The sequence below is a fragment of the Diplotaxodon limnothrissa genome, linkage group LG8 (assembly GCF_057381915.1).
Source record: "Diplotaxodon limnothrissa isolate DT_005_m linkage group LG8, D_limnothrissa_male_GT1.1, whole genome shotgun sequence".
Lineage (NCBI taxonomy): Eukaryota > Metazoa > Chordata > Actinopteri > Cichliformes > Cichlidae > Diplotaxodon > Diplotaxodon limnothrissa.
Window position 1 is genome coordinate 7,156,911 of NC_140603.1, and position 26,851 is coordinate 7,183,761.

Genomic DNA, 26,851 nt, shown 5'->3' on the forward strand with positions numbered 1-26,851 from the left:
ACATCTCCTCACACTCTTACCTCAGTGTGTCTCTGATGAAGGGCATTGTACTCTTTTTTGAGCTCTGCTTCTCTCTCCTCCAATCTGCTAACTGGATAAGAAACAAAGTTCATATAATGAAAACAGGAACAGGACTAGAACCAATTTTACTGAAAATACTGAAAGACTAGACTCTATGAGAGTGGAAAATCCAATGTTTTTACATGTTATGTCACTGAGCATGATACAGTTATCTGCTGCAGTAATATCTCAGAGCCAGAAGAGGGCTGCCATGCACCAACAAAATCCTCCCGAGTGCCACCAAAGAACTGGGGGCAGATGTACCCACAGCTCTGAATACCCAACATCAAGTCCAAAAGGAATCCTTTTTGCTTTTCCACTACTAAAAATAATAATGAAATTAATAAAAATAAAAAAATCATCATCACTCTGAATGTGTATCTCCTGCATGTTGAGTAGCTCAGTTGGATAAAAGACAAATGCTGCTGATTCCAGCTGTTTGTAGTTTTATTTCATTTTTTTTTTGGAGTCTTTCTTCTGAGTTTTTACTACAGGGCTGATCTAACAGCAAATGACACTGTAATCCTTAGAGTTGAGCTTTCAGGCACAGTCACAGTTTAGAAGCTGGAATAAGTTTTCAATGTAACTCATAGAAATTAATAAACTTTACGTATAAGCCTAAATTTAATATTTGATATATCTACTTAAGTGTGTATCAGTGTGCTAACGAAGTAAATGTAGAACTTGACTTTAATTATAAAAATAGATTACCTTTATTAAGAAGGCCGAGTTGTGCGTCAGATGTCGCTAGATCTAAAACCTCATTCATAGACAATATAGTGCAACTACTGTCAGTGTCATGGAGATGAACCTGTTAGCATCATGACTGTTTACACCTTCATATTAAACACAGATTTTAACAGAAAGAGGTCTGCAGTAGCTGTATCCATGTCTGACAAAAGCTAAAGGAACTTCAAGGAATAAGAATGGAAATGATGCATCTTTATAATTAGTAAAAAATAAATAAACACATAAACATTGCTCTGAGTTCTATCCAGCCAGTTGAGGACAACTTACTGATTCCAGTGTTTGTGGCTCTCAGGTGGCCCTGCTCATTCAGGGCCAAACAGTCGGGCAGTAGATTACTGTGTTATTCAGATTCCAGCCATGCAAGTGCACTCCGTCAAAGGTGGCCCTAAAGGTTTGCAGAAGCCTGAGTACTAGCAGCACCCTCTGCCTTGAACATGCACAAAGTTTCAAATCCGCAGATGTTTAGCAAAGCTTGATTCGAGAATTCTTGAGAATCAACATGCACGTTAGCAATGACGAGCACCAGAGCAGCTGCATATTGTGGGGAAAACTGTGATTTAGTTTGGGTTTTTTTGAGGGGGCTCATAGAGGAAGTAGATGTGAAAGAGTGCAGCAGAAATAACTGCGGTGTTATTTACAGGTGTGTTCACAAAACAGTGTGATTGTTAAGGAAAGCCCCACATGCAAACAATTAATCCTCTCACAAATAAAACAAGACTTGATCTGGTTCTGATCGTGACTTGTGTTAAAATCTGGCTCACTTGTGTGTCAGAATTTGCACATAGTCTACATGAATTCACAGTTTTCTACATAAAAAGTCAGATTTTTAAATCAGTTTTCCAATTCAGATGTCATTTAGTCAAACGTCGTCATGCCTATTAAGGCCTGTTATGTGCCAGGAAATAATATAAACATGAAAACTCCTGATAACAAATGTCTTGTTGTCAAAACACATTATCCAATTAGAGCTTGGAGCTAAATTTGGTGCGCTTTACACAGACGTGTTTCCACTGACAGGAACACAGTGCAGTGATGCAGTTCTCTCTGCTGCCAATTCTGACCATGAACATAAATTACAGACTAAATGAAACTGGCACAATGACATAACCAGAAAAAAGAGGAAGCGTCAGATCGAAAGAATTAAAAAGAGATTTGCTGAGAAATCGCAAATTTCCCCTGAGCATGGAAGAAGAGGAATGTGCTGCGATACTGTGGTGGACCAAACAGACAGTGACACACTATGTCACCAGTGGAGTAATGCCCACATCATGAAGGGTTTTTTTTTTTTTTTCATGCCTTTGAAAGGCTCCCACACTGTGAGGGATGGTATCGTTCTTAAGTACTACTTCAGAAATGAACTTATTATATCACATCTAAAATATATTATTTTTTTAGATTAAAGCCCAGTAAAACTTTCCTGGGCTTTAAACGTACTCTATTGGAGCTCATTTAGTAAGTTAAGCACTTCACAGTATGTCACTAATAGGCTTCATTCAGGTGGTCTTTTTGCCCTGTGGCACATCAGGAAAATAAACATTCACAAAAGCTTCAAACTGTGGATGCTGTTCACAGGGTGTGTGTGTGTGTGTGTGTGTCGTTACAGATAAAACGCAAATTCAACTTACTCTGATCTGCATAGTTTCTAGTTTTTAGCTCTAGCTGCCGTGTGTGAGATTCCAACGTCACCAGTCGACACTGGAGATCCTTCTTCTCGCCATCCTGGGAGTCTTCCAAGGCGATGTACCTCTGCAGATTGACACAGTGAAAACAGATATTTATTACCACAGCACTGACATTAACAAGAGTACTGTAAGCTACTGTAAGCACGAGAACATCCACTGATGATTTGTTTATGACAGCATCAGGAGGAAAAAATGTCACACATGCATGTGAGCGGTCAGCTTCCTTAGCCAGTCAAGCAATCATTGCCTGAAAGAGAAGAATGAAATAGAGCTGTGTGGACTAAATGTTGCATCTGTGTGTACTTGATAACAATCTGGGCGATACTAATACTATTAATACAAATAGGAAACAAAGCACAGAGTCTGTCTTCTGTTCATTATCAAAGTTATCCAACATCTCAGCACAACAGGTGCAAAGCAACAGCTTCCTCACAGCTTGTGCTTGAGTGCTTTTCTGTGTACTATTTGATATCCGTATCAGGATTGGTTTTGCAGCCTTCACAGCAGCAGCTGTCAGCAACCTCAGTCCTCTAAAACAGTACTGGACATGCAATCATGTTAAATCATTACTATGATAAACTCACCTCCTGATTTTCAACCCCTTTCTTCAAACTGTCTCCAGCCAAAAACCCATCAGTCAACATTAAATCTAACACATAAGATGAAACTGTAAAGAGATCTGGCAAAGTGGGTTTCTAAAGGATCCAATAACAAAAAAAGTAGTAAATGAAATTCTTTAAAGAAGCAAATACGACGAAATATGACTCAAAAGACCACAAGAATTCTCAAAACAGGTTTATGAACTTTGAATGAACTCCAGTACGACATAAACAAAACTGCCTTATACTGTTTAACTACAAGCACGAACCTTGTGGCACCAGTACGAAAGTCAGGAAATCACCATAGGTGCTGACACTGACTGTTTACCAAGGTGGTGGAGTAACCAAGCCAGTAGAGCTACATTACTAGAGTGACCATAAAATCTTCAGTTATTTCAGTCTAGCACTCATCATTTTGCTCTTGTAGTGTAACATACTGTGCAGCAGTATGTTACAATAAAGCAAGACTCTTATTACATTATAAAACAGAAATCAGTAATGCTGATTCATGTAGCACTATCAGTCTGCTACAGCGGTTATAATGAAGAACAGAACAGCAAACCTCAGTATTCACATGATAGGGTGGGGCTAGGTTTCACAATGAGTTCACTCAAAGCCTTGGCTGATTGTGACCCACACCCATTTTCACACCTTGGCTTGTGTGATTAGGTGGAGGATCAATAGGGGGTCCATGACCCTCTTGCAGACTCTCCACCAGTTGCTCTTAGAACTGAGGAGGCTTCTCAGATGAGAGGCGAAACGTCTTCAAGGAAACTTAAAGTCCAGACGCTTTTCTTTCCAGCTCTTTAGACTACAATGACCTGGATGACTGAGAACCTTCACAGACAGAACAGCAAAGCGTTTTGGCCTAAGTGCATTTCTGCACACACAGTGGGTGACAAAGAGAGAGACAAGAAAGTTTACTTCCTACTTTACTGTTTATACCAGCAACAAAACAGAGTTAACATTGTTCATACACAACAAATAAGGAACTAGTCGACTCTCTTTTATTAACGGACTTAACTGAAACGGTACAAGCTGAACATATAAAATGTTTGAAGTTAGAAAATCTGTCTGGTTCTGTATTCTTTTTTCAAGCTGGCAACAGTAGACTAATTTATAAGGTAAATTAGGGGTTGCACATCTTGTATTAGCCAAACGGGCGACTAAGTATAGGCACTTATCCAGTGCATCGGATCAGCATGTGTTTAGGCTTTGCTGCTAATGCGGCTAAAAAAAAGGTTATTGTTTCTTACATGAATATTTTCTATGTCTACAGCAGAGATCAAATGTTTCAGTAGATCACTGAACAAATAATTAAAATAATAAAATGCTGCATTACTCAGATCTTTGGGAAAGTAAGGAGGTGGGGAACTGTTAAGATTGCATTTACAGTTACAAGAGAACTTAAAAACTTAAAAGGAATGGGGAATCTTATAGCTACAGGTCAGAATAACTGCAACAATAAAATACAGTAGGTCCCATTAGACAGCATCAAACATGACAGACAGCATCACTGTTAGAACTGTTTTGATAACTAAAGGTTAAAGGCTACAGCCAAACTTCTAGTAAAAGGGAATACACAGGGTACTGCTGGCCTCTTTGTCTCATTTGTACTGATACTTCAGCTGAATCAGGTGTCTGATGCTGTAAACATGCAGTCTTGTGATGCAGATGCGAATTAGACACCCTGCAGTAGAGCCCCGGGCTGGTGGTGAGTATCATCTGCAGAGAGATGAGGGTCACCTGAGAAGCCTGTTACAAGCAGCCTCTTATTTAAACATGTCCCATTAAGACCTGAGGAGTATAAAAAAAAAAAAAAAAAAAGGTGTTTCATCAAGAAACTTTGTTATTTTTAAAAAATAACACGGTCAGATGTCTCTATCTGTGGTGCCGCAGTCTGCACATGTACATAACAAAGACACGAGGTAAATAGGTGAAGCAGCAGGGGTCTGTGTTTTAAAAACCTTCTCCAGTTCCCCCCTAAGACTTTCAACAATTAACTTTAAAAGACACCATTTACCACCATAAAGGACTAACTGACTCTACAGCTGACATATGTTGACCCCCACCCACCCAACACACACTGCAGCAACACATTTATCTACATAACTCCCAAACTCTTTCTCACCACACTGCTCCTCATATGACCTGGGAAGGAGGCTTGCACATATGACAGCGCTCCAGAGAATAAGTGTTCCAGCGTTTGACCATGCACTCTTCCCCCTACGCTACATGGATAATGATCTCTTTGTCCCTGGGTGCCAACACACACTCTCCTGCTAACAAACACATGTGCTTCCAGAACAAGTGTGTGCCTACCCCCACACAGGGCTTCACTGTATTGGCACTCAATTGACAGAGACTGAAATCAGCTCCTTTTTAGAGCTTTTGGCTACAGATTCCTGCTGGGATGTTTAGGACAGCTGGGGGCGTTTGAGGTCCTGGACACCAGATGCAGTAAAGGGTTAGATGATCTCCTGCAGTAGTCTAATAGATTTCCAAAGGTCATGGTAAAATAATTTGTCTTGTAGATAACACTGTTTTGACAACATACTGTGGGATCCTACTCATCTTTCTTAGAACTGCAATGAGTCGATTTATTAGTCAAACAAAACACCAACTACTTTCATAATTAATCTTCACACAAAATTTCAACCAAAACCACTAAAACTTTCTTCTCAGATGCCAGAAATGCATCACAGTGAATTATTACTAATATTACAATAATCACTGGTAGCATGCAGTGTATGAGAGGCTGTATTTACTGCAGACTAATCAGCGCTTTGAGCTAATACTAGCATGCCATCCCTATTGTCAGACTGCTGTTGTGCTCTTTTGGTAGTTTGGTTAATGACGAATGAACACACAAACAAACACACCCTGACCTGATAACAGACTTTTGCAGTGCTTACGACTCATTCTGAGGGAACGATAAATATGCGTGCACCAAATTTCAGGTGATCACCTGACATAATCATAGACTGTGAATGGCACAAAACTGTGTGGCAATTACACAGCAGATGTTGTGTTATTTCTCTAGATGGGGGAAGACTTGGACTTTTTAGCAGCACTGGAAAGGATCAGATTTCCAGAATCAGATTTCCATCATGATGGAGCTAGAGGAAAACATGGAATATAACTCAAGTCTGAAAGGATTCATCTACTTGAGACAATTTAAAATTGTGCACAATCAGTTCAACAGTGATTGACACATTTCTATCCCAGACATATGTCTAAGATTTGGTTATAGGCCTATTTGTTTGGCAGATATTCAGGTTTCACTTTGGGTATTGGGATATTTGATATTTTTCAATGCTGAAATAGGTACCATGTCACATTTCTAATGTTACAGCAGTAATCAACATGCTTTTGTTCGCCTCACTTTTGCTAATTTTCATGCATAGTGGAAGCTGATTTGCTTGTCGCGCAAACAGAGAGTATTACAGACTGATATAGCTACAGCAACATCACCAGTTGGTTTTGTGAACTCCTGTTTTAAAGCCCAGGTTCCTCTTGCCTATGTAACCTCCTAATGTACTTAGCATCAGCTCATATGTCCATGACCAGTATTCACTCTCATTGACAGTTGCTTCAGTCACTCGCCTGAAAACTGAGAAACGTTTATCTTTTCCGGCAGTTTAACTAATATGGCCAGACACATCTGTCACAATTCAGTCTTTTCTTCTTTAAGACACAGTCAAACGGACCCATTCAACAGTATGCTGAACCCAGTATTGGTTGCTCCTGGTACATGTTAGTGATTCACGGTGATCAATCAGTTGGCATTACTCGTCAGTAGTGCGCGACCTCTCCCACATCAGCAGCAGATAACCATGGACGGACAAAAGAACTGAGGGAAGTGCCGTTTTTCCCAAAGAATTTCCTGCCTTGCCTTTTCCTCCTTTCGCTGAGGCAAGCCAATGAGAGGAATTCCTCTGAGCTTGAAGGACAGAAAAGCAGGACTTGGCCTATACGGCGTTGATTTGGTGAGATTAATCTGATTCTTTTTTCCGAGAGTGACTTTTTTAAATGAGCAGCTTCATAAATGAATCTGTGCCACACTGCTCATCAGCCTTAGAGAAGGCAGTTGCTTTGGTGTGGGCTGTGTGCATCCACACGTGGGTGTAAATGTGAAAATCACAGCTATCTGCACTGGAACCATCTACAGAGAGAGCAGGTGTATCCCTACAAAAAATTAATGCATTGATGAGTGTTTTTCTGAGTGACGGCACCTATCATTCAGCAGAAGAATACATTTTGTTGTAGGGCTGCTCGATTATGGCAAAAATGATGATCACGATTATTTTCACTGAAATTGAGATCACGATTATTTGACGATATTTATTTAACCCTTTAAGACCTACTATAGAACCAAGTCCACCAGAGCTTATATATATATATTTTTTTTTTTTACATGCTGTAGTGCCATTTGTGGGAGCATTTCAAGTTGCTATACATCAATACAACTGTTATAGCCCATATTTTAATAATATGTATGCATTAAGTCCATAGTAATTACATAAATTGCAAAAAAGTGCAATAAACTACAAAAAAAATTGAAAATCGCTTTTGTTTTGTTTACATATATTTCTACTTGGAGAAATTTAAGAGGTTTATCCCTCAAAACTTTAAATACAATAAAGTTGCAAAAAATAGTTTCCCACCACAGGAAATTTATTTTGAGTGTCTTCATAGTTTTATTTTGGAGATACAGCAATTTTTATATACTGCAGGAAAAACAAAAAACAATCCTATGATGCAAATTTGCAAAGAAAACAGCATGTGCATCATTTCACTGTGGGAAGTGTTACGAACAGCTGATAGGAACGGCAAAGCGTGTTTCTGGAATATTATGTTTTTGTTCCTGCAAGCGCTTTTTATGCAATTTTTGCAAAGCTATATGTGGAACGAAACCGTGACCGAGGACAAGCTGATGGCATCAGATGTAAATACAACTCCTCCGGTTTCATATGCAAAACAAATTATTGCGCTAGCTTACACGGTTCAGGTTCTACAGGGATTTAAAAATAGTTACGCAAAACGGAGCGTGCTGCTCTGACCGGCTTTAAAGGGTTAACAATGACTTTAAAAAAATAATATAAAATAGTGTGCAACACCACTGAAGTTTTTTTTTTAAACTCTCTTTTCAACCAACGGCAGTCACTCTCCAAATAACTTCTGCTTAGCTTTCCGAGCTTCCCTCGGGTCCTCTTAATCAGCGGTCTCCAACCTTTTTTGCGCCACGGACGGTTTATGCCCGACAATATTTTCACGGACCGGCCTTTAAGGTGTCGCGGATAAATGAGGGAGGGGCTAATAATCGGCTCAGTCATTTTTAATGATCGTTGAAAGCCCAGATCGTAATCGTGATTAAAATTCGATTAATTGAGCAGCCCTATTTTGTTGTATGTGCAGTATCAACAATTTTCACACATTCAAGTCACGATCATGTTGCTGTGTGCAGACTGACATGGGCTGCTTGTGATCGTGGTCGCTCAAACTTTGTGAAATCTGTCTCCTTCTATAACAGAGCATGAGATAAGTGGTGAATAAGAACAAGGGAGACTTCCAAAAGCAATCACAAAAACATCACTTGCTATTTAAACAGCTGATGCAGTAGGATCAGTCATCCTGCATAGTTTAAGGATCAGCTGGTAATATGTTTGCTATGATGGTTCTCCGTCATCTGAGCACGTCAGTATTTATGTTTATGAAAATATGAGAATAACACAAGTTTCTTTGTTACAGTCTATTTGACATTTTTGACAGCGATTTTGTAAAGGTGTGCCATTTGTTGTGAAATAACAAGAGAGCAGGTCCTGAAACTGCATGATAATTGTCCCATTAATTTGGAACCTGTTAAACTAGGCGACTGTGAATAAAAACATCTGTCATTCACACACATATTGGTTTGTCTGTGTGTCTGTGTCCAAACATTACAGAGGGCACTGTATAGCAGAGGTGAGAAATTTCACACAGCTGGATGAAAAAAACCCCTCAGCATACTGATGGAAAATGTCATCTGCAGGTCTCAAAGCTGAGGGAACATGTTACAACATGACATCAATTATTAATGCACTTCTCTGTGACCTGTTGCGCTTGTCATTCAACATTTAACCGTCAAGGCAAATGTCAACAACTGGGATTAAAAAAAACAGGACCTATTCACACATGGAACAATGGTTTACTAATGCAATCTAAAATAATGTAACAAATTTTTGCAGGGAAGTATTACTGCAACGTCTATTCCAGTTATCGGTTGTGAGTAATTCAGCTTGGATTGTTAGCATACTGTCTGGCAAAAAAGTCAGATGAGCAAACCTCTGCAGCAGTTCACAACTCTTGAATTTCATGGAGACTGCTCATGTGAATAACGGTCAAAAATGAAGATGCAACTATAACCACAAAAAAAACCAAAAAAAAAAACCAATGTAAGACTTGCAAGGATAATGTATGACTTCTGTTGAGAAGGTGTAAATTATCTTTAAAATTCTCCTCAGTTATAGTTAACTTTATTTGTTTTTATTTACAGATGTAATATTATCTACAGCTACTCTTAGTACCATTGATGTTAAGTTAGACTCTTTTTCTCCAATTGATCTTTCTGAGTTAACTTCAATAATTACTTCCTCCAAACCATCAACGTGTCTTTTAGACCCCATTCCTACAAAACTGCTCAAAGAAATCCTGCCATTAATTAATTCTTTGATCTTAAATATGATCAACCTATCTCTAATAATCGGCTATGTACCACAGGCCTTCAAGCTGGTTGTAGTTAAACCTTTACTCAAAAAGCATCTCTAGACCCAGCAGTCTTAGCTAATTATAGTCCAATCTCCAACCTTCCTTTCATATCAAACATCCTTGAAAGAGTGGTTGTCAAACAGCTAACAGATCATCTGCAGAGGAATGGCTTATTTGAAGAGTTTCAGTCAGGTTTCAGAGCTCATCACAGCACAGAAACAGCTTTAGTGAAGGTTACAAATGATCTTCTTATGGCCTCTGACAGTGGACTCATCTCTGTGCTTGTCCTGCTAGACCTTAGTGCAGCATTCGATACTGTCGACCATAATATCCTATTAGAGCAATTAGAACATGCTGTAGGTATTACAGGTACTGCACTGCAGTGGTTTGTATCATATCTAATAGACTCCAATTTGTGCATGTAAATGGAGAGTCCTCTTCACACACTGAGGTTAATTATGGAGTTCCACAGGGTTCAGTGCTAAGACCAATTCTGTTTACATTATACAAGCTTCCCTTAGGCAGCATCATTAGAAGACATAGCATACATTTTCACTGCTATGCAGATGACACCCAGCTCTACCTGTGCATGAAGCCAGATAACACACACCAATGAGTTAAACTGCAGGAACGTCTTAAAGACATAAAGACCTGGATGGCTGCTAACTTTCTGCTTCTTAATTCAGATAAAACCGAGGTTATTGTACTCGGCCCTGAAAAGCTTAGAAATATGGTATCTAACCAGATTCTTACTCTGGATGGCATTACCTTGGCCTCCAGTAACGCTGTGAGGAACCTTGGAGTAATTTTTGACCAGGACATGTCCTTCAACGCACATATTAAACAAATATGTAAGACTGCTTTCCTCCATTTGCGCAACATCTCTAAAATTAGAAATATCCTGTCTCAGAGTGACGCTGAAAAACTAGTTCATGCATTTATTACTTCCAGGCTGGACTACTGTAATTCATTATTATCAGGATGTCCTAAAAACTCGCTGAAAAGTCTTCAGCTGATCCAAAATGCTGCAGCAAGAGTACTGACAGGGACTAGAAAGAGAGAGCAGATTTCTCCTGTTTTGGCTTCCCTTCATTGGCTTCCTGTTAAATCCAGAATTGAATTCAAAATCCTGCTCCTCACATACAAGGTCTTAAATAATCAGGCCCCATCTTATCTTAATGACCTTGTAGTACCAGATCACCCTGTTAGAGCACTTCGCTCTCGCTCTGCAGGCCTACTTGTTGTTCCTAGAGTATTTAAAAGTAGAATGGGAGGGAGGGCCTTCAGTTTTCAGGCCCCTCTTCTGTGGAACCAGCTTCCAGTTTGGATTCGGGAGACAGACACTATTTCTACTTTCAAGATTAGGCTTAAAACTTTCCTTTTTGCTAAAGCATATAGTTAGGGCTGGACCAGGTGACCCTGAATCCTCACTTAGTTATGCTGCAATAGACGTAGGCTGCCAGGGATTCCCATGATGCATTGAGGTTTTCCTTTCCAGTCACCTTTACTCACTCACTATATGTGTTAATAGACCTCTCTGCATCGAATCATATCTGTTATTAGTCTCTGTCTCTCTTCCACAGCATGTCTTTATCCTGTTTTCCTTCTCTCACCCCAACCGGTCGCAGCAGATGGCCGCCCCTCCCTGAGCCTGGTTCTTCCGGAGGTTTCTTCCTGTTAAAAGGGAGTTTTTCCTTCCCACTGTCGACAAAGTGCTTGCTCATATGATTGTTGGGTTTTTCTCTGTATCTATTATTGTGCGATCTACTGTACAATATAAAGCGCCTTGAGGCGACTTTTGTTGTGATTTGGCGCTATATAAATAAATTTGAATTGAACTTAAGATTACATTGGATTGTATATGGCCCACAAACTAAAAACAACTTTAACAGTCCTGATTCAGCTCTTTGAAGGAAAGTGAACTTTTAGAATGTGTACTTATGGCTAACAATAGACACTGAAAGCGAAAGACAAAGGGGAGCACACATGTACACAGAAGCACAGATAAGAGTGCCTGTAGACAGCCAATCAAACTCATGAGCATGCCTGCAGCTGCTAAGAAACAGCCCCAAATTTACCCAGCTCACAAAAGCAAGAATAAGGAGTGCAAGCCACAATGCACCAGGGCCACACTGAAGCGGTTACAGCATACTACATAGCTGCAGGTTTTACACCAACTCTCTTAAATAAGACCACGTGATGAGGAAACTGAGTAAAAGACAATACAACACTGATCATCTTTTCACTTGCTTCAGTTTTACTCCAAACTTCAATCTGAGGTAATTGTAGACGTTCAGGTACACGCCCATGCAACATGCCCCAAAGTTCCCAGCAATAAATAAGAAAAGCAACCACTAACACTAAGTGCTTCACAGTGGTGATGCTTGTAACAAATCTAGCCAGAGTTTCAAATAATGAGGTCAGGTTATCATGTGAACTAAAAGCTCAATCCTCAGACAGTTTAAATCCTATGTGTCAGACAGTTTTTCTACTATTGGATCTTTACAATATCAGAGAGGAGCCATCTTTAAAAGGCCATCTCAGGGATGCAGCACTGGTCCACAGTCCACCTGTTGTTGAAACTTTGTGTTTCTGAAGAGCAGCCAATCATAACTCTTTAAGGCAGGGCAGACCTCAAAGAGTGGTTGAACTTAAGGGCTGCAGCAAAGCTAACTATGAATTACTTAAAAACCAAATTGTGTGAAACTCATGCAAAGCTACTCTAGCAGTCAAATGCGAGAAAAATGTATAAGTACAAATCTGCATAAGCCTGGGTTTCAGACCCAGTGTGCAAGACTGTGGCACCTAAACAAGTGTTTCCAACACAAACCGCCCTGTAGTCATGAAGAGCATGGCAACGGAGGTGTCATTTGGGCGGAATCAAATGCAGGGTCAGTGAGACAGCCATGAGTCATGAAGCTGAATCTGATCACTGAGATTCAAACTTGTTTTTGGTTGAGGCAAGAGCAGCCAGCTGGCAAATAGATCACTGACTGGTTTGCATATATCTGACACTGCCAGGTTATGCGAAGTACAACAAACTACACGGTGGTGCATAAACCCATCATATAATGCAACTACTGGTCCAAGGAGACCCTAATGTTGCAACAAAACTTGAGCAGTGTAGTGTCTCAGAGTTGACCATAAGGGATGGCTTGGGTACAGGACGATCTTTATAAGAAAATGAAATGCAAGTGTACCGAATAATTATATACTTTATAAAAAGTACAAAAGGATAAGTAATGCGCTTATGTGTACTTGAAAAGCATTGCAACAGTAAAGTGGCCAGATTTTCCAACTGACTTTGGCTCAAATCCTTTCATCGAGCGCATAATACACGCCTTTAATCTTTAATCCCGCTTGTAAATTAGTTTGGCGCTGTTGCTGCTTGTTTTTTTAATCAGACCCACCTCTTCTGTGTGTTTTCTCAGTGCCTTCTCTCGCTCATACTGGGTAACGAGCTGCTCGTTGTCCTCCTTCAGCAGCTCCAGCTCCACTTCGTGCTCCTGGTTGACAGCGAACACCGAGTCCAAGTTCTCCAGCACTGCGACGACCAGCGGCATCAGCTCCTTTACCACATCCTCGTCGTATTTTTCTATGAGCCGTTCAAACTCCCTGTATATTGAACTGGCCAGACCTGAGACCCGCTCAGACATCATGGTCGAGTTGCCCGAGTCGTCCTGATACAGGACTACGTCGTCCAGCTCCATTTTCCCGATTCCACTTGCACTTCTTTCCCAGCTAACGTTAATGAGCTAGCCGCAAGCTTCGGCTGACCAGAGGCTACCCACCTTCTACTTTCGCGGCAACAACAAAACTGTGCTCCTAAAACATCGCTCGAATGTTGTTTCTCATGCAGCGAAGGCGCTGTACTTCATTAACAAAGTCCTATCCCTTAGTCGTGTGGACGGCAGACTTTAAAACCTTGCTATCCAAGAAGCTAGCAGTACTGAAAAGTCTTTACTTGGCTCCTGATTAGTTTCCCTATCCAACAGATGGGCTTCTGCTGCTGCGTTCACGCGCTGTTGGAAAGATGGGAACAAGCGAAGTTCAACGAATCAAAAAAGTAGCAAGCGCAACATAACAGAACAAATTATTTAGCAGTTATGGAAAAACAAAACACTAAAAGGTGACAGTATAGCCCAATAGCCCATGCTAGCAAATATAGCTTGTGCTTACAGAGCTAAAAAATAATAATAATGGGATTTTAACTATTGCTCATATATAGTTACTTTTAAGTGACGTTTGAGGGGCGGAGAAAAAATCGTATCAAAAACAGGTTTAAAGAAAAACACTTGTAGCTTCGCCTTCTTGCATATGCATAAAATACAGAATTTACCCGTAATTTTCCCGTTAAAGGATATCGATAATTATTTAAATTATTTAATTGACCGAGTTAGTACACGCTTCCAACTTCTAATTCTAGCACTGCAGCACAAACAAAGCAGTTATGTAGGCGTACCATTTGATTCCCTTCATAAGTCAAACCTGGGATGATGTCGTTTGGGCAGCGTTAGTAACGCATTGAATAACCGCTCTGTCATTTCCCGAGTCAGTTTGGAAATATGAGCTCACAGGGATCACTTGAAGATGTCATGTTGGTGACGCTGACGTCACATCTCTGCGGGGGACAGAGTGTGAAAAACTGAAAGTAAGACACTTTTTAAAAAAATGAAAAGATGGTTCGATAAAAGAATGTGCCTGTCTCACCAACTCCTTCATCCACACGGTATTTTACTTTCATGTTCAAAATTTACATCCCTTTAGATTTCAAGTACTATCAAGAGAATATGCAGTTGTTTCTAATGCGGTCAGTTGTGCAGTCAGCGTTTCAGCCTCTCCTGCCACTGCATCACATCATCTTTTCATCCAAGCACATATAGTGACCATTGCTGCAGTTTTCACAATAACAAAGCATCCAACAAAATGAGCAGAAACTTCACCCTCATTCTATCAGCTCTCCATACTGTGATCTCCTTTTGATGTAATACTTGTTAAATTATTAAGTGGATTTGGTCATGCTTTTACCTAGAGGTGGGGTTTAAGATTATTTACAGCTGTTTCTACCTGTGAAGATGTTCTTTAATCTGACGTTGGGTCTGTTCCCCAAACGGTCAAGGTAGATGAGGTTTCTGCCGGAGGTTTCTTCCTGTTAAAAGGGAGTTTTTTTTCCTCCCACTGTCACCGAGTGCTTACTTATAGGGGGTCTTCTGATCTTTGTCGTTTCCTCTGTATTCCTGTGGGTTCTTTGCTTCACATTATAAAGCACCATGAGGCGACTGTTGTTGCTATATGGCACAGGTTAAGCAAAAATCAACTGAACTGAATGTGTTTACAGGACAAATTTATCCAATTTGGAACAAAAAAAGTGTTTTTAGGGATAATATGTTGTTAATTTCTTTTTTATTTATGGTAAACACTTCCATGAAAGCAACCTTTTATACCAAACATCAAAGTTTAACACATTTTATGTATCTTTCAGTCTTCATGTAATATATAGCCTCAAGTATAGCATTAATGCAGAGGTTCTAAAAAGAATCTCTGCACTAATTTTATATATATATATATATATATATATATTAAAACTCTTCATTATTGCTTACATTGATCTCGCTGCCTCTTTCAAATGAGCTGTCTACATTACATAACAATAGTCATACCTTTTTTTTTCTTTTTCTTGAATTTGTGTTTAAAGTTAAAAATAGGGTAAGAACTAATGCCTCCTGGCCTGTTCATAATTACATCCCCCCAACTGACTCCTGTGGCTTCAGTCCGTGGATTAATCCCATTGTTAAGCTTTATAAAACTTGCTGGCTCTAAGATCAACAGGCTCCTCTCACTGAGAAACCCATTGTTTATTCAGAAGAGGGGAAAAATGAAAGAATAAAAAAGGTGTGCTTCACAAAAGAGTTTAATTGCATCCAGGAGTCCAATGCTTTCTATTGAGGATTTGAGATTGTTATGCAGGCATATTATAATATAATATATATATATATATATCACCTGAAATGAGCAATATCCATGGCAAGTAAACAGGTTCCCACCTTTTGTGTAAGTACAATCTTTCTACTTCTTACACCAACACATTTATGTCAAACACCATGCACTATTCAAACTGCACTGAAGAAAAAAAAAAATCTCACTGTAAACAAGCTGTGCTCATCACCGTGTCTCTCAGCTTGGTTTCTGTAATGCATAGGCACTGTTCACCCTGATGTCTCAAGACATTAAACACAGGACAAGCTAACCACAGCTACTACACAATGAAGGTGTGAATCCGGTACAGGTTTCTGTGGCGAAAGCTACCCCTTTATCACTCTGACTCAGTCTGCTCTCACTCTCTGAAGAGAAAGAAGATAAGAAAGGAGGGGGCAGCCTCTTCCAACCACACACCGCTCACACAGACATAAAAATCAACAACACCGGCATCACGGTAAAAACTGCAGCACTGTCAAATATTGTACACAACGCACATTCAAAGATCATGGCATTCAGATGCTCAAGGAGTAACTCAAAGTCAAAATACATAAAATTATTTGATATAAATCATTAAAAGTGCAATTAAACAAATGAAACTTGTGCTCCAGAGAGTTTTTCTTTACAAATAAGGTTCCCTCCATGGCGATCATAACAGGCTACGCTTTCACGTATTCTCTGATCAAATACTTGTATATTTGAAATCTTTGAAATTTCATAAGGCTTGGAGCCAAAATATGAGGAAATGTTGTGATTACAGGCCACGCGAACTACCTGAAGCAGTCCTTTATCAGGCATCGACACACAGAAAACAAATGATCGGCAGGTGGTTTAAACATTGCGGAGGCTGGGAGTGAAGACACAAGGAAACAGTCTCTATGGTACATTTCAGATAGCGTTGTGCTGGCTGTCGCTTAAAGATGAAGGGCACAGGGAAAAGGGCTTGTCCTTGGTCAGAGTGCCGAGTGCTCGGAGCACAATGTCGGGCATGTGATCCGTAAGCATCCTGGGGCTGATCAAAATACTCCGGAATGCCATTTCATTTGACCAGTCTGCACGGTACCGGACCTGGGAAAAGCAGGATCTAAGGAAAGTAGAGGACAGAGTGACCAAATAATTTATGTGCTTATCTCTCATAACACTATACGCATCTAAAATTATTAGTTAGGCTTAGGGGTTATAATGAACATGAACACATGACAGCCTAAACACAGTTTACAGACTATAGATACATAATGGAAGTAGCTTGCTTTAAAAGAATGGGGGTATTTTTTCTAACGTCCAGCAGGGGGCGACTCCTCTGGTTGTAAAATGAACTGCATAGGAAAACTGCTCTCAGCTGTTTGATCCATGCCATCAGTAAATATTTTTCTGATGAGTTTATGTCTTCAGTTTCCAGTTTCAAGTCTTACTAAATGCAACACGATGTTGACTTTGGACATAACTTCTCTCATTAGTGTCCCAAAGAATTCAAATTGTCTATGCAGTCGTACTCTATCAGTATGCAGTAACCCTTGGTCCTTCCCCCACACATCTAGTTTGAAACACTAGCATAGTGATCAAAAATACACAACTGGTCCTCATATGCTAAGCTAGCAAAATTGCCATTGGGTTCCCTAATTGCTTTACTGTTGAAGGGGATATGAAGTACTTTTGAACCGCAAACCAGTCAGTGATCAACCAAGAATGTGTCAAGAACTTTTGCCTTTCTTGAAAAAGAATTACAAGATACACAAAGTCATCAACACTTGGAAAGTCTGCTGTGAATCTGCTCATTGGGAACATGAAACATTTGCAGACCCACCTCCGTGTCGGCCCATCTTCTGTGATATGCAGAATGCGTCCCGGCAGGAAGAGAGGCAAGTGTGCAGGTGTGTGGGCGGGTGATTCATCTGATCCCAGGCTCTGATAGGAGGATGAGTGGCGAACGATTAGAGACTCCTCTCCCAGGAGGGGCTGGCTAAGCTCTTGCTCCCTCCTGTTATCCATCTCAGTGGGGCAGTCATCCGGGTCTCCGCCAAACAACTCATACCAACATCCCTGCAGCAGGATGCGGTACTGCAATGCAAACATGAAAAAGGGTCCAAAATTCACAAGTGCAACTTCATTTCCAGATAGTCTAGAGGCGTAGGGCTATATGAAGGGTTCTTACTTTGGGTTTATTGCAGTTTGAAACTATTTTCAGTAGCTTTCTCTTCAGATCCTCCATGTTTGGAATGCTCAGTCTTAGCGGAAAAAAAAACAAACAGAGACAGTTGATTGATTATAAGGTTGTCTGTGCAACATTCATAAAAACTCAAAAGATCACGTTTGTCTGCAAACATTCACTAAAACAACTTGAGAAACTGGAGATTTTGTGTCGTACTCTGGTCCATCCATGCTTTTTTCCCCCCTAGTGACAGGTGGTTGCCTGGGGGTCACTGACCAGTCAGTAGGCCTGTGTGATTGGGGCTTTAGCAATCATTTTCCCAGCAAATGTCATCGAACTCCAGCGAACTTTCCCTGGTGGCTCATAAAGCCTTTTTATTGCTCGATGAACTGGTTTGAAAGAGGACAACAGTGAAAGATCCATGTTGGGTGGTAGCAAAATGTCTAAATTCACAAGCTGACATTTCCCTTGAGTAGCTTATAATCATAGGTGTGTAATTAAAAGTGACACACTTTTGAGAGTGACTTGTTGGGGTTTTTTTTGTTTTTGCCTGTGCTGTCCGGCAGTGTAGTGATCAGAATTGTTGTCTGAAGGCCAAACAAATTTATTTCCCCAAGTGGACCATTACGGCTTTTGCTATACTGGTCCACTATTTTATTAGATTTTTATAAGGATTTTTTTTTTTTTTTTTGAGTTAATATATTTTACAAATAGGGAATATTTTCCCCCCCTCACATTTTTTTCCTAGATCAAATGAGTGTGGATTGGATTTTTTTTAACAAACAAACAAACACATAAAAAAAAACTCTACCATCAATATTATTTATGAAAAGTCTGGAATTTATTTTACTGTTTGATCTTTGTACTGGTAACCCAGAAGTGGAAAAAGTTTGTGATTAGAATACGTTTTAAGAAAAAAGGAAGTTGCAGCCTAAAAAAACCTTCCGGTTATATTCTTCACATGAAACTTAATTCCTAAAGAAATGATTATTATTATCATCAGCATCATCATTTTCTAAGGTACTCTTACCATAATACAAAAAAAAAAAAAAATGTTGGTAGAGTACAGGGAAGAAAATACTGATGAATCACAGACTGACGTGCGCGCTGTTTGTGAAATAAATGTAGTAATGTACCCACTTATCTGTTACAGCAGATATACTGCTAGCAATATGAACAGAGAGCGATGGTTAGCCAGCAGCTGTAATGCTGCTGTGACATCGTTATTTCACAAAATTAGCTCATAGAATAACTTGAAAATAAACAGCTGCATTAATTAGCCAAATTAGCTGATGTTACTTAAGATAGGAATTTGCTACTTCACACTGTTAGCAGCTAGTCTATGTTAGCAGGTGAGCTAGCATTAGTTAATAATGACATATTGCTAGTGACTGAACTAACTCTTCCTCGTTGTCTTACTTATAGGACAAAAACAAACATCACTTTTTCTTTTTTGTCCTGATTTGAAGTTGGCTTGAGACTAAGTGGACAGAGAGAACAGACTTCTTAGATTCTAAATATTTCAAGTACGTAAAATAAAAACACTCACGGCTGTTATATCACATTTTTGATTCCTTAATATTTAGATCACTTTAATGGCATCATGTATACAAACACATGATAATATATTATTAGAAATCAACTTAGAGGAAATACTACAGAGTCTGAAAATGTTCAGTTTTTTAAAACATGTCACCATCTGTTCACACAAGTTTACATCCTTAGATATAGAAATTTGAGTTAAAATTTTGACGAAGGCTTAGAAAGTAAAGGAGTGTGTCAGTTACACTTGTATTCTCCTATGTGAGTAATAACAGGGTAGAGCCAAATATAGAATCTCCATCATGCAGTAGTCTATAATAGTTTCACCACAGAACATTCATGCAGGCTTTTTGAAGACAGCACTGCTGTGTGCTAACACACAAATATACACGACCTTTAATGATCCACTGTGAACAGTGAAGATCAGTGTCACAAGCATCTATTCAGCATCACATACTGACTATGAGCTCTGAATTTAGTTACTCAATACATTCTGATTACTAAGAAGTAAATAAAGTAACGAGCTTTCCGTGTTACCTGGGAACCAGATCCTTTCCCAGGACCACTGAGACCACAAAGTCCTTGGAGTAATCAGCTAAAGCTTTACTGCACACAGAGAGGAAGTAGAACAAAAACACATTAAGAAAACTGTCCCATACCTGACAGTTTACAAGCGTAATCAACTATTTAAATATGACATTACATACATCACATTAGCTGGGTGGCAAAGCAGTTTTTCTAATTACTGCTCAGCCACCCAGCTCTTCCACCAGATCTGTCCACAGACAGCTGCCTGTAGCTGCCAATTAAAATCGGTCCTGACCTCAGACTTTGTCAGCCTTACCTTAGGAGGCCCCCTGGTGGAGAGAAGGCATAGCACTGCAGGGTGGGGAAGGAATTGCGCAAGAGGATAGCCAGCACTGAGGCTGCACCAGCACCCAAACTGTGACCGGTGATCACCAATTTATACTCCTACGAAAAACAGGAACACAAACACGTCATCTGTGTGGCTTCAAACAGAAGAAGGGAGACAACTGCCCGCGTGCACACACACACACAGAAAGCAGAGCTGTTATTTTTCCATATAGGAGGGAAAAAAGCAGGCCAGTTTTATATTTTCCGATTATCTCACAAATAAAATCTTGTGAGTTTTTTAATAGAGTTTCCAGCTGAAACACACATTTAAGCAATCAAACCAACTTTGCAGCCCCTTCAAACTTTAAGCTCATTTTCTGAGAATTCACAAGTGAAAACTTCAGAAAGTGTTTTTTGGGTAAATTTTCAAGGGTGTTGACATCACCACGTGGGATAAAAATGAACGTTACATTTGAAATTCTCTGCACTCAAGGTTGCAAAACTGAGAAGGCTGAGTTAGAGCAAATTAGGTGCGGTTTGCAAGTTTAACTGACAACTTATGGTGACACTGTGAGACACGTGCAAATTCTTGATAATCGCAGTATCATATATGGTTTTACCAACTGGTTATCATGAGCATGTGAAGCTTAGCTGGTGCCGCAGAATGAATCCAAAGGAGAATATACTTCGAGTAGTAAAAATGTTTTTTCCACCAAGAATATGTGCAACAACCTACTAACAACTTTCTGATGTTGAAAAAAGTTGTTTTTCCTTCATGTTGGGCTTGGTTTGGAGCCACAACCCTGTGATTGTTCTCTTGGCTCTTGCATCACACGTTTTACCAGATTAAAAAGCAGAACTGTTATAAAGCTTTAAGTATAAGTGGATTGAGCACATTGGATAATTTAACAATTCTTTATTATATGACTACATTCAAAGATACCATTGACTCTTAAGGAATCATGTGTTGAAGATGAGTCTCGTTTCACAATGTAGGTAAAAAGGACATCTTTGAGATCACATAACTTGTTCTGACCAAACACCAATCCCCCTTTGGGATTTGGCCCCTGAGAGTTTAACCAAAATGGGTTTTTTTTTTCTTTTCAATGAATTATCAGAAAACAGCTCAAACATCCAGGATAGCAACGTTTGTTTTCTGTTCTTCTTGACATTAAATCGGTGCAGTTTTTATACAAGTCCCGTGACACTGATGTTCAGGTGGTTATGAGGAAAAAAACCTGGTTTTTAGCCTGGAAAAGGTTATGTTGCTCTCTCTTGTGGCCAAGCATCAAGGATCACAAATGGTGGAAAAATTATGCAAAATAAAAAGCACATTGGACACACCCTTGTGTACTTCAAGCACCAGTAACTCAGACTGACTTTATAAATAATACTGAATTGAATTTTCTGAAGTGTCAGTTCACAAGAACAGTCGCCTCAGGGTGTTTTATATTGGAAAGACCCTAAAATATTAGAATAAAAAAAGAAAAATCAAATGACCCTCTATTAGCAAGCACTTAGCGACTGTGGGAAGGAAAAAAAAACCCTTTTAACAGGAAAAAACACAAACAAAACCCCCAAAAGAAAACTACTGATTCTCAGGTGGTTTAGTGGGAAGTACTACCTGATCTTTGATGAAATGATCTAGTTGTGATAAAACTAAAATAACCTAAAGTGCAACTGAAAGGTAGCCTCTGGCCCAGTTACATTTCTTACCGGTGCAATGGAGAAAGCCTGGTTCAGGATGCCATCGTTCACCAGCCTCTTGTAGACGTAACCCGCTGCCTGGCTGATGCCCTGCAGGAGACACAGACATCTGCTGAATCTGGCAGGAACCTCAACAATGACAACCTTGGAGAGCTGTATTTAAATGAATGTTCACCTTGTGGGCGTAGCAGGCTCCCAACACTCCTTCTACAGGCAGGTTCTCACATTCAGCAGACAGGTCTGTGAGGACATCCTGCAGGAGACATGAAGTTTAACTCTCTTGTGGGTAAAAATCATTCAGCTCCTTCCTGAAGCTCCAGACTCATAAGAAGAAATGTTAAATTATTCCAAATCTAATCACCATTTCACCTACATCACTCACATGTGTCGACACTCAGTGATGCAAACACACCTTCTTTCACTTCAACTTTGTTTTTGTATAAGTGCTATTGAGTGAGTGCTGAAGGGTCACATGGCATCAGATGGGGACATGAGACCTATATTTATCAGTCTATCCTTTCACTGACTTTTCACTTCGTTGAACACAAAAAGAGGGAAGTGATACTGAAAATTAAGAGACAAGAATAGACAGTAAGCATTACAAATGTGGCTCTGAGTGTATTCTTTGGATTTTGTATCTGTCACACAGAAAAGGCCGGTACAAAAACTGCTTTTTTCAAAATATGAACAAAGGGAATGTCCACTATTAATGTGATGGTGGATAGCTCTGTTCTCTCAGAGGGATGAAAAAGAAAATGAGTTGAAAATACACATGGGTTAGCCACTTAAAGTCTGTGTATGAGGAAAGCACCACGCATAGATCAGTCATGATTCTAAAATCACCACCAATTGTATTGTTTCATATCTCATGCTGCCAGAAAAAGACTTCTGAAGAAGGTGTCCTGTGATATAAAGCAAGGACACAAAGGCAGATTGGTGGAGTGACATCAAAGCCTGCCAGCAAGTAAACACAAGACAGGAAACCTCATGTCTAGCTGGTTAGCATCAACTTTCAAAATAAGAATGAGAGGGCTGTCTGTGGGGAAGGGAAGAAAAAAAACCCAAACATACAACAAACAATCCATACTTAGACAGCTGATACCCCATACTATTTTTGGGAAAAGGGGGGAAAAAATAGGTCCCAACTCACTTTCAGTGAAAGAGTTCCTCTGACAGCCACCAGAATCGCCTCCCTCTTATGATCCAGAGCCACGAAGAAGGGGATCTCATAGATCTGCAACATACCACGTGTGCTTAGATGTGCTGTCGTGAGGCTGGAGGTGGCCTTCAACTTGAACCTTATGTAACGTAAATGGCGAGTGAAACCCCCACCTGGTTGTGGAAGCTGACGTGGATAAAGTCTCTGTACTGCAAACCAGTGGTTTGTAGGATGGATGAGAAGTGGCAGCCGAGGTGATCTCCTCCAACGATTTCGTCCTCGGCTACGCGACTCATGCAGCTGAAACACGTGCACGCATTAGGATTTGGGTTACTCGTCTCACCAAAGGTTCCGCTGATTCCAACGCGCACAGCATCTTACCAGTCTCCACTGAGCTTGCAGGGCCCGGTAAAGAGGTTGGAGTAAATGTACAGAGGCCAGCCGTAAGCCGCCGCAGCAAACTGCATCCAGTGGGTGGCTTTCTCCAGCTCGTCCTCCAGATCCTCTCCCTTGAAATGGTAAATAAATAAGTAGGATTCTGCTTTGCTGGTTTCACAACATGAGCTCGACTTCATCTACATGAATCATGACTTACTACAGGAGAGGAAGGGCTGTGAGGGACTACGACATCAGGATCTCTGCTTCGCTCCATCTTATCCTGCTCCTGGTGCAGCAGAGCCAAACCGGCTGCTATGTCACTTGGAACCAGATCTGTGTCCTGCAGCATGACAGAGAGGATCTCACAGTGGGTTTTGCATCAGTGGAAATTATATTCGACGCAGCTTATTTTAATGTTAAATACATTATTTTTTTCAGCCTGTATTCTGCTTCGTTTCAAAAATCTCTTACAGAGAAGAAGCTGCTGAAGAGCTGAGAGATGCTGGAAAACGCTGCCCGGGAGCTCTCGTCCTGCGGCAGGCAGCAGCATAGGAGCCGCAGCCTGCTCTCCCACACTTTAACAGCGAGTGAGCGAGCCGTGGATAGAAACTGGGTGCCCTCGCTGCTCTGCATGTCTCGCACTCCCAGCGGCTCCATGGCAGGAGGCTGAGGACGAGGGTTTCCCAGTGGGTCAAAAACAAACACTACCCCCACGGCCGTGAACAGCAGGATGATCCAGCTGTTGCCACAACAGAAACAAGCGGGGGGGAAAAAGGTTGATCAAAGCAACGTTAACTAATTAACTAGTTGAATAAACCAAAATCCTCACACCTGAACAACCTACCTGGCGACAACTGCCGAGATAACGGCTCCTACCGTGGCAGGATCACAGCCACGGCCATCATCCGACACCCAGACAGCTCCCAGACAGGCCCACACCAGCTCAGGGACATACAGTATCGCCCGCAGGTACACCAGCGCAGGCATAGAGCGCCGCGGGCCGGGGTTTGTAATGGTACCTGACAGAGTAAAAATTAATTTACACTAAAGATACAGAAAGAAACTTCCATAACAGACAGGCAGATCTTTAAATGTGCAACATATAAGAGTGTTAGTTTGAAAACTTTCAAATCAGTAAAATTGTTTCTGCAAAGAGCCAATCACCAGCCAAACCAGAAAACATTTGAGCCAATCACGTGTTGGACTGATGCATGCTATGGTCTGCGACAGTTTTAACTGTTTTCATCTAAAGTTAGTATTCTAACCAGCTATCCCTTAGCCAACATCTTTTAGAAAACGCAACTTGATGCGACAACAAGTTAGTCCAGCATTCAGTCAGCTCTCTGCCCAACATGAAGAAGGAAAAGGCAGAAGAATTAAATCAAAATATTCTTCACAGCTGTCCTTTCTCACATGTAGCACCTAGCATGAAAAATGTGCGCTTCAGAAGTATCCACACTACCCCAAATTCTCCATTAGATTTAAGTCAAGAAGCTGCCAGAACAGAGCATGCAGGGAGCTTACAGGATGCCCACTCGCTAGCTGCTCTATTCCCACATCATGTGTACTCTGTACTAGGGAGCTAGCCCGTAAAAGACTACTCATATCTGAATGACTGTAGTGATACACTCCTCTGTTGGGCATTTTTTAGAAAAGTGCAGGTGTGGAAAAGACACACTCCTTCTCGAGCACGGTCTAATGCATGGGTTAGGATTTGCCAATTTTCCCCATCAGAAAACTCTTACACAATAAAAAGGAGATGCTCAATATATGTTGCTAAAGAAGCAAACGGGAAATGACTCAATGGCATTGTTCAGTTCAGGGTTCACTTCAGTTGATCTAAAATGCTGCTGCAAGAGTACTGACAGGGACTAGAACGAGACAGCATATTTCTCCGATACTGGCTTCTCTTCATTGGCTTCCTGTTAAATCCAGAACTGAATTTAAAATCCTGCTCCTCACATTCAAGGTCTTGAATAATCAGGCCCCAAATTATCTTAATGACCTTATAGTACTGGGTACAGCATCACCCAATTAGAGCTCTTCGCTCTTAGACTGCAGGCTTACTTGCGGTTCCTAGGTTGCTCTGTTACAGTTCAGTCATTTTCAGGTTAAGGTTGTGGCCCTTGTGTGTGCACTAAGGAGGCAGACCTCTAATGAACCCCAATTAATTTACCTTGAGCACTGATGTAGACAATAGCACACAGTGAGAGGATGATGAGTGCCAGCACAACCAGCAGTCCAACCAGGTAGCTATGAAGAACTGCTCTCCCGTTACATTCGAAGTGACCCTTGTGATAAATGAATAACACCATGGTGCCAATCCACCTGGAGAAAAGCAACAACAAAGTCAGTTATATTAATGCGCCGAGTTAGGCAGGCTTAGGTTAGCAAAGGTGTTTCAGTATTCACGAGAGTAATCAACATACCAAAGTATACGGATGAACAGTTCAAAGGAGCCCGGGAAGACCAGGTCGTCGCTGGCTATCCCCCAGCGCCGACCAAACACCACCATTCCAGGCATTTTGCAGGTAAACAGCGGAGATCTCTCACTGAGGATGGCTTCGGCGCTACACGGTGGAAAGGCTTCTCTTGAGCAACACAAAGTTCACGTCATGCATGACTTCACTGACAAAGCAACAGCCAACCCAGCTGGCAACGATCTTCACCCACTGGTGTCTCATCAAAATTCCAACGTTGCATAATTATCCAATACGATCTAGACCCCACACCGTTAACTCCACCCTGGCGCTTGTGTCAGCTACACCCGACAAGACCGACCTGTGACTCTGTTGTTCTAAGACGTATGCGACCTGCTGGCACTTGGTTTGGCTAGCATTAGACCGTGCAACTAATGCTGTTAATGGGACAGCCTGCAGGATGTTACGCGATTAGCATCTAACCTTAGCTAAAAATACTATCGAGCTATTCCGAGAAACTAAACACAAATACCAATGACAAGGACTAGCTACTTAGCTAGTAATGTGTCAGCATATTACTGAGTACGCCATGTCGCCTGATAAATGTTAGGGAAACAAAAAACTGATACATTTGAGTAGGTTTGGGTTTGTTTTGTCAGGAAAATTAGCAGTGTCCGTCCGCATATGTTTTCCGGTGAAACAGGGACAAACTAGAGTTCCGCTTTCTTGGTCACCATACAGACAGAAATATAGCTCTCTTCTGTTGAGAGTTTCCAGCTGAAGCACGATTTCATAACACGAGATACTGGAGAGAGTATTGTCGATAC

At 40.7% G+C, this 26,851-nt stretch overlaps 2 protein-coding genes across 6 annotated transcripts in view; both read right to left on the reverse strand.

Annotated features, from left to right (window-relative positions):
• The window catches only part of spag9b (sperm associated antigen 9b), a 37,876-nt gene extending 24,049 nt beyond the window's left edge, over positions 1 to 13,827 (reverse strand). For all 5 annotated transcript variants that reach the window (XM_085361203.1, XM_085361201.1, XM_085361202.1 and 2 more), the window contains exons 1-3: positions 13,249 to 13,827; positions 2,436 to 2,556; positions 21 to 91 (exon numbers count right to left, since the gene is read on the reverse strand). In XM_085361203.1, coding sequence (XP_085217329.1) covers positions 21 to 91; positions 2,436 to 2,556; positions 13,249 to 13,548 — 492 coding nt within the window. In that variant the 5' untranslated portion in view covers positions 13,549 to 13,827. The remainder of the gene's footprint in view (positions 1 to 20; positions 92 to 2,435; positions 2,557 to 13,248) is intronic.
• A 1,911-nt stretch (positions 13,828 to 15,738) lies between these two features.
• Positions 15,739 to 26,524, reverse strand: daglb (diacylglycerol lipase, beta). The gene is made up of 15 exons (XM_085360380.1): positions 26,034 to 26,524; positions 25,781 to 25,932; positions 24,449 to 24,623; positions 24,076 to 24,343; positions 23,822 to 23,944; positions 23,608 to 23,735; positions 23,400 to 23,526; positions 23,218 to 23,301; positions 22,243 to 22,320; positions 22,077 to 22,157; positions 20,350 to 20,477; positions 20,043 to 20,111; positions 17,967 to 18,039; positions 17,619 to 17,872; positions 15,739 to 16,898 (listed from the first exon to the last, which is right to left on the reverse strand). Exons 1-15 carry the CDS (start codon positions 26,126 to 26,128, stop codon positions 16,703 to 16,705), a joined length of 2,031 nt encoding a protein of 676 aa, XP_085216506.1. The 5' UTR covers positions 26,129 to 26,524; the 3' UTR covers positions 15,739 to 16,702.
• Positions 26,525 to 26,851: the final 327 nt, after the last annotated feature.